This window comes from Myxine glutinosa, chromosome 3 (assembly GCF_964187855.1).
Source record: "Myxine glutinosa chromosome 3, kmMyxGlut1.1, whole genome shotgun sequence".
NCBI classification, from domain to species: Eukaryota; Metazoa; Chordata; class Myxini; order Myxiniformes; family Myxinidae; genus Myxine; species Myxine glutinosa.
The window spans coordinates 53,481,716-53,490,445 of NC_136263.1; the positions used below are offsets into that span (position 1 = coordinate 53,481,716).

At 46.8% G+C, this 8,730-nt stretch overlaps 1 protein-coding gene across 1 annotated transcript in view; it reads right to left on the bottom strand.

Moving 5' to 3' along the window:
* Positions 1-7,974, bottom strand: part of LOC137423562 (uncharacterized) — an 83,095-nt gene extending 75,121 nt beyond the window's left edge. The window contains exon 1 of the mRNA XM_068110853.2: positions 7,805-7,974. Within this exon, the coding sequence (XP_067966954.2) occupies positions 7,805-7,834 (30 nt within the window). The 5' untranslated portion in view covers positions 7,835-7,974. The remainder of the gene's footprint in view (positions 1-7,804) is intronic.
* Between the last annotated feature and the right edge of the window lie 756 nt (positions 7,975-8,730).

An 8,730-nucleotide genomic window follows, 5' to 3' on the forward strand; every position in this document is an offset into this window, starting at 1 on the left:
ACCCTGAGCTATGATGGAGCCAAAAAGCAAGAAAACCAAGAAAGAAACTGATTTCACACTTTGCATTCAGTGCCAGGATCCCCAAGGTGCACTAGTGACTGAGCCAGCACTGGGCTCATATGCAAAGTTTCTCCAGTTCATCCAGGAGAGGGCACGATATGGTGATGCCGACTTCAAACAGATCAGCGAACGATTAAGCTGTTTCACTGCCACTGACTTGAGGAACAATAAAGCAAAGTGGCACCGGGCATGTTATGGATCTACATGCAACACTGCTCACCTGGAGCGTGCTAGAGTTCGCCACCAGAAAGCCTGCGAACATGGCGACACCCAGCATCTTCATAAGAGGTGTGGACGTCCTTCTTCTGCACCTGCCGCTGCAAGTACCTCAGGTTCTACGCAAGACGAGACTCTTCGCTTCACACGTTCATCATCAACTCCATTCAACAGAGACCTTTGTTTCTTCTGTCAAGAGGTCACTAAGGAAAGTGTACATGTTGTATGCACGTTCAACGCAGGTAAACAGCTGAAGAAAGCTGTTGAAGAAGGCAGCAACCACAAGTGGAAAGTTCAGCTGAGTGCTGCCATCAGTGCACATGATGCTCATGCGATCGACGTCAAGTATCATCTCCCATGCTGGGTGCAGAATGTCCAACGTGCTCCCAAGAGTGGGACATCAAGTGATGACAAAGAACACATACTGCAAGAAACTAATGTTATCAAAATAGCCGCAGACATTGAGTTTGTCAGCCTTGTTCGCTCTCTACTCCAAGCTGGTGAAATTCTCAACATGTCTGACCTGAAGTCGGTTTACTCCAGGATTCTTGACAATAATGGTGTGCACAATGTCCCATCACCTACTACCCAAGGCATGAAGGAGAAAATCAACTCTCACATTGATGACGTTCACTTCATGAAACCAAAACGTCGAAACGAGTCAGACTGTGTATTCTCCACTGCCGTGCGTGATGCAGCTGTCGAAGATGCAATGACGAAGACAAATGAAAAAAACATCGAACAACTGTTTGAGAGTGCCTCTGTTCTCCGCAGTGCCATTGCTTGTCAGAACAAGCACCCATGGCAATTTGAAGGAGAAATGAACACTGATGATGCTGAAAAGCATGTACCCAAAGTACTCTATGCTTTCCTCCGCTGGCTACTGGAAGGACCAGCCACGAGCATTGAGCCAGAGACTATGCGCTCAGCCACTATTCATCGAGATGTTATAACCATCAGTCAGAACATCATGTACGGCTACAAGTCAAAACGCAAGTCACGTACAAGCCCAAAGAGCCAGATGCACCATTCCGCCATCGCTTAGAATGGCCACAGCAGCTTGCCGTTGCCATTGTAGTCCATCAGTCCACCAGAAACAAGAAGCTTCTGGATTTCCTGCATGGGTTCGGTCTGTCTGTTGATTATAGTCGGATCTTGCGGTTGGAGACACAGCTGGCCAACTCAGTCATAGAGTCTACGACAGAACAGGGTGTATACTTTCCAAGAACCATGCGCATAGGGACGTTTGTCTTCTTTGCAGTGGACAACAGTGACTTCAATGAAGACACACCTGATGGGAAGCGGACACTCCATGCTACAGCCTGGGCACTCTACCAACGACGGGAACATGCACCCTCCACAGATGAACATAGAACACTGACACTACATGACCGAAAGGCCAGACACCGCTCACTCAAGGTTCTGACTGCTCCAGACTTTGTTCCTTGCCAAGCACCAAACAAACAATCTGCCACAGGTACCACGTATAGCTTCAAGACACGGTCAAACCCAGATGTCACCAAGCCGTACTCTGCGACGGACACAGTGTGGCTACTTTCACGCACAATCATGCGAACAGCTGAAGCTGAGGACGTACAAGACGACATCATCCCACCAGATGACCAGCTGCAAGCTGCAGAACCCCAGCATGCTGACCCTGTTGGGTCACTCGTCCACGATCCAAAACAACCACCTGGCAGTAGGATCAAGCATCACGATATCCCAACTTGGACAGCCTACAACTCACTGCTCTCCTCTTCGAAGCCTCTGACAGAGGTCAACGCCCTGCCATTGGTAGCAGCACCAGCCCATGAATGGCAAACACTGATAACAGTCTTGAAACAGACACAGCAAATCAACTGCATGGTCATGGGTCCCGATAGGAAGACAGTGATCACCTTAGACATGGCCCTGTATGAGCGAGCCAAACAGCTGGAGATGACCAGAGATGACTGCAAAGGCAAGTGGGTACTGCGACTAGGGGAGATGCACACTGTGATGGCTGCACTGAGGGCTGCTGGGAATGCCATAGAGGACAGTGGTCTTGACGAGGCTTGGTCTGAGGCTGATATCTATGGCCCAACAACGACCAGACAAATACTGGAAGCCAAGCACATGAAGAGGGCTTTGGAGGCCCACATCACCACTGTCCAAGCCCTCTTCGACCTCTATGTGGACGAATTCTTCCAAGAGCATCCCCATCTGAGGGGCCCATGTACCCAGTCAGCACAACAGGTTGCCCAGAGCTGTCATCTACACAACCGAGAGGAGATGACAAGCGCGCAGAACAACATGCTAGCTGTCCTCGAGTCAAACGAAGTCCTGGAGGCCATGGCAAAGTTTGATGAGAGGAAAGAAGCCAAGAGTCCACTGTTCAAGTTTGTGCGACGCTACATGCGGATGATAATGCTGATATACACATTCATCCGTGCCACCCGTGATGGACAATTTGAGCTTCACCTGTCTTCACTGGATGAGATGTGCATATACTTCTTTGCACATGACAAACAGAAATATGCCAGGCTGACTCCCCGGTACCTTGCAGAGATGAAGGCCCTGAAGATGACAGATCCAGGGATCTACCAAGAGTTCATGGATGGGAACTTCAGTGTCCATAAGAATGAAATCCCCTTCTGTGCTGTAGGTGTGGACCATGCACTGGAGCACATCAACAGGATCATGAAGGTGACAGGGGGTATTGTGGGCATTACCCAGAATGCCAGTGCCCGCGAAAGGTTCTTTCTGACAGCACCAGAGCTGAGTAGGCTTGCTGAAGAAGCCCGTCAGATGGCTGGCTCACAATCAGCTACACGCAAGGAGCACCACGACCTATCAACCACAGTCTGGGCTCGGCAGGAAGACAGCATTCGTCGACTGAAGAATGTGATCAGAGAGTCCATGAATCCCATGATGCATGAGGGTGAAGACCTGACGACTATCATCACCAAGGTGGTGATGCCAGCTGAAGTACAGAAGGATGTCTGCAACCAAGATGAGATTGGTCAGAAAGCGTATAACACGTTTGTTGCAGAGCGCATCAACACAAATGAAATCAACCTTTGGGCCAGAATGGGAAAGGTCAAACTGAAGATGTGGAAGAGTGCCAGGAAAGCTGTGAAGCACAAACTGGCAGACAAGGTTGTAGAGCTGAAAGACGACAGGTCACTGTTTGCGCGCATGCTGATCGTGGCCCGCTCACGACCAGAGATCAACTTGAAGGATGCCATAGGTCAATATGAATTCACCGCGCTTCCACGAACCCTCTTTGCAATGGCTGGGACACTACTACCATGCACAGACAAAAGCAAGCTCATGGGCATCCTAGAAGATCTACCCAAGAAGTCAACTGGCACTGGTCAGCAGCCAGACGACGACAATCCTGAACATACTCCACCCCCTCCCAAGAAGGTGACTGTCATAGACGGCATGGCATTAGTGCAAGCAATGGGTAAGCCACAATGGGTCAAAACATGTGCCCAGTGGGCTGGCCATTTCAATGCAACACTGGACTGCAAGACCAACGGGTATGATGAAGTCCACCTCGTGTTTGACCGATATGATCTGCCAAATTCACTGAAAGAGGCCACACGGGAGAGGCGCCAAGGTGGCAAGCCGCCCACTGCTTACCACGTTCAAGACAGCACCCCGATTGGGAAACTGACAGCAAAACAGTTCCTGTCGCACACCAACACCAAAGATGAGCTAACTGTCTATCTGGCAAAGAAAGCTCTGTGTCACTTTGAGGGGACTACCAAGGTCTTCATCGTCACTTCAAGGCAGGATGTCTTCTCCAACTGCATGGATGTACAGCATCTCCGTAGCTCCCAGGAGGAGGCTGATACGAGGATCTTTCTTCACAGTCTAGATGCTGTCCGAAGAGGTGCAACACAGCTGTACATTCAGTCACCTGATACTGATGTATTCATCCTAGCACTCCACCGGTACCATGAACTATGCAAAGACACATACTTCATCACGGGTGTGGGGAACAAGAAGAGGCAAATCTCACTGGAACCAATAGTACATGAACTTGGTGTCAGGAAGGCTGCAGCCCTACCAGGATTCCATGCATTCACGGGAGCAGACCAGACTGGTCGGTTTGCCGGCAAGGGAAAGCTCACATGTTGGCAAGCCCTCAATAGGTGCTCTGTTGAGGTGGTATCTGCGTTTCATGACCTTGGGGCCTCTGAGGAGCTGAGAGCTGACACAGAAAGTGACATTGAGGCATTTGTATGCCAGCTGTATGAGCCTCGTACTACAGTTGTGGATGTGGGCAAGCTGAGGTGGAGACTGTTTACCAAGAAACAGCTAGAGGCACAGAAGCTGCCACCAACACGGGGAGCTTTACATGAAGCCATTGCTCGTGCACATTTCCAGGCCATGGTGTGGCATCAGGCTGATGTACCGGACCCCCAGCTTCCACAACCAACAGAACATGGATGGAGAGCAGAAGGAGATCAGCTGGTGCCCATCACAACCAAGGACCCTCCAGCCCCAGCTGCCATCACACATCTAATCAAATGTAACTGCAAGAAGACCCAATGCATGTCTCACTGCTCATGCAGGTCTCAGCATCTCAACTGTTCTGAGATGTGTATGTGTGGGGCAGATGAAGAGGTGTGTGGTAACACGGGTCAGGAGCGCCCCATGGGAATCGATAACACTGATGATGAGGAGGATGGAGATCCTTCAATGTAACAACTAGAACGGGCACTCGGTAGAGCGCATACCTTCGCCGCAGCTACTGTTCTGTACTTGGCATGGGAGTGTAGGGAACAGAACAACAAAAATACGATTTTGACCTTTTCGTGACCTTGACCTTGACCTTTGACCCGATTGCTCCCAAAATCTAACCAAATGTGTCCCGTATAATAACCAATCATCCCACCAAATTTCATGCAATTCGGTTGAATACTTTTTGAGTTATGCGAATAACATACACACACACACACAGACATACAAATAAATACACAGCGATCAAAACATAACCTTCCGCTTTTGCGAAGGTAATGAACACTGCCAACTAAAAATATTGCACAAAGACATTATAAGTGTACATTTGAACACTAAAGTCCAGCCTTTATGTGATTTAGAAGTGAAAATGATGGGAAAAAATATATATATGTGTTGGCATAAGTGCGTGAAAATCCAAGATGGCTGCCATAAGAACCCTTTTGATCATATGTAGGTGTATAAATGTGTGTTTATTGGATTAAGTATCCGCAAATATGTACATTTGGACACCAAAATTAACACTCTAGGTCATTTAGAAGCCAAGATAATGACAATTTCGGTTTTCAACAAACGCCATTTTGATAATCCAAAATGGCCGCTATAAAGAACTTGAAAAAAATGGAGACATATTTTTTCTACAACTTCTATCATCCCTAAAGACAACCCAACCAGTGTCCACAAATTAACATTTGAATTCAACGGGAAAACATTGGCCCCCCCACTAATACCACAGTTATTTGATACACGTGGCCAGTGCATCGTTCAACTCAGAGCAAAAGACTTTTAACCCTTCACCACCTCCGTTATGGCTTTACGAACGAACATACTGTATACGCCAGGATATCAACGCTTCGTACACTGAAAGACAGGATCCAGTGACGAGAGTTGGAACGAGGCTGTGTAGGCTTTTCTAAAAGTAAATGATCACTTTCGCATTTGTGGAACCAGGAAGCATGCTAGCCATAGTAAACGCCCAGTGCATCGAAATGTGGTTCGAATTATTTATTTTTCAGTGGATTTCAATGGTTCCATCATTCAAATGTTCATGTTATCAGTTAAAGAGATATCGTTGCACTCGGGAACAGCTCCGTGAGACAAGCATCCGAGTGAGATGGAACAGCTTCTGCCAACCAACGTACAAACTAGAACGGCGCTCAGTAGAGAGTATACCTCGGCCAGGCGGAACAGTTTATGTTTTGTATCCACTGATAGGCCGGATCTGAATTTGGACCTGAAGCAAAATCGAATTGTCTTGTTCTCGTCAACTAACCAACTCATCCACCTTGTTTGGTCATAACTCGTCCATAACTTTTTGAAATATTATGCTATGTATCGTTTTTGTCCTCGTCTCTCAAAGGTGAAGAATCACTTTAAAAATTAAAAAAATTAAAAATCAATCCGGATCCGTATTCGGATCTTCACCAAAATTGAATTAATTCTTCCTTGTCAAACACCCAGCCTGTCCAGGTTTCGTCCGAATCTGTCCACAACTTTTTTTGAGACATCGTGCTATACTGTATATCATTTTTAGCCTTATCTCTCAATGGTAAAGAATCACTTTAAAATTGTAGTATCTGGATTCAGATCTTCAACAAAATCGAATCGTTTCATCCTTGTCACACACCCGACCTGTCCACCAAATTTCGTCTGAATGCGTCCACACCATTTTAGGAATATCCTGCTCACAGAAAAACAGACAGACAGGGGTGAAACACAACCTCCGTGCACCTCTTCATAAGTGTTTTTCTTCTTCTCATTCCAGAGCATGTGGAAAATAAATAAATATATAAAAGAGAAGAGCAGCGAATCCCAAGGTGACATTGCGATTGAAATGGAAATCGGCATTCTCCACGAGCGGATTTCAGCGCGTTTGGATGTGAACGATGAGCAAGTGATTCTTCATTTATAAAAAGACTTTTTTTGTGGGACGGCACCGTTCTGGGCAGCTCGATGACATCAGCCGTGCAACCAAATCGGCCATTCTTGTCAAAGGTAAAACAGCCGCCCAATGGCACGACGTCCCAACAGCTGGAATGATGCGTACAGGGGCTGTCTGGGTGGAACCAACTGGATCACGTGATGCCTCAAATGGACAATGCACTTGCACCACCTGTTGACGGCATGGAAACAAAACTGGCATCTAAATGGACGCTCTTCCCAAATGCAAAGTTTCAATGATGTGGACAAACCTCCTTCGGGATTGGACACTTGCGGTTGCGGAATCCAAATCCCAGGGTTGTTCCAGTGGGGGAAAGAGCTCCTTATTCATTACAGGAGAACAAAAGCGGAGTGGGCGCAAAAAACAAACAGGTGGGAAAAAATAAATAATGCAATCACCTCTTCCATCCTCTTCTTGCTGCCCATGCCAGCCCGACCACGTGACATGAAGGAATACCAGCCCAAACATTTGGTATTTTTTCCCGATCCCGAGTCGCAGCCCGTCCTAATTACAGTTCATCCTCTACTAGACCCATGTGAATGCAAACCGTGCCCATTGATCCCCAAACCGATTCAAAAAAACGTTTTTTTTCTTTTATTTATTTTACCGCGCGCAGCCTCTCAATCAAACCCCAGAGCTTTCCCTCTCGAACGTCTTCTGCATTTACGTCCTCCTTAACAATTAATTTTCGGCCGGGACTTTAAAGGCCTTCCTGGACATTACTATATGCAATCCGTTTATTTTCCTCCAGATAATAATCTGATTTGGGAATTTCCTTTGGCCAAAGCGCGCGACCAGGCCTTGCCGAGGCTGCAGCGCCGACGGGATTCAGGGGAGGGGCGCTCGGTCACTAACCTCTCGGTTGAAGGACTTAACCGCCTCCATTGCAACCGCACTTGGAGTCCGGCAGGCGGATGAAAGCTCCGATGACCGCGAACGATGCGACGATCGGCCGCGGCCTAACGCATCAAGTCGACCTCAGATGGAGCGTAGAACATGGCGCTCACGAAGCCGCTGCTGTGATTGGTCGACGTACCGGAAGTACAGGACTGTGATGGACACCGTCTTTGATTCCCACAAACAAAAAAAAAAAAACGTTACATTCCTTTGAGAGACTCGCGATCGGTGTTTACGCTTTCACTGGAATACGAGATGCTTTTCCGAAGATCCGCATGAGAATAAAATGGTAAACACGTAGGATGCCTTATTAGGATTTACACCACCGTTGCGGCAAACCTGCTACACCACTGTGATCAGAACTGTTTTGTTTTTTGTTTTTTTTGTATACTGAATCGAGGCTTGTGAAAGAGCTAACATTTATTTCACAAACAAATCAACCAGACAAACAAAATATATAAAAAGAGGGAGCGGAAGACAAGATGGGGAGAGAAGGGGAAGCACATAAACACAACATTTGAGAGCAGGGAGAAGTGTGGGAAGGAGACATAGTGCAACCAAGTGCGTGCTCTGCAGAGATGGATGGCAGCAAGATAGTATGAAAGTTTAAGTATAAAAGCAAGGTTTTTTCAATCTTGGAAATTTGATTCATGGAGTACTTTTTCTAGTTTATCCAAATCATTTTTCACGATCTGAATCTAGATAAAATAATTATTGTCCATATCTTTTTGTATCATACAAATGTTTAATTATATCAACAACTTAAACCGCGAAATGATTTTGTGAACTTGAATAACAACTAAACCAGTGTGGCCAAGTGTGTCGTTCAACTCAAAGCAAAAGACTGCAATTAACATGCATGTTCATGTTCATTTAATTGACAT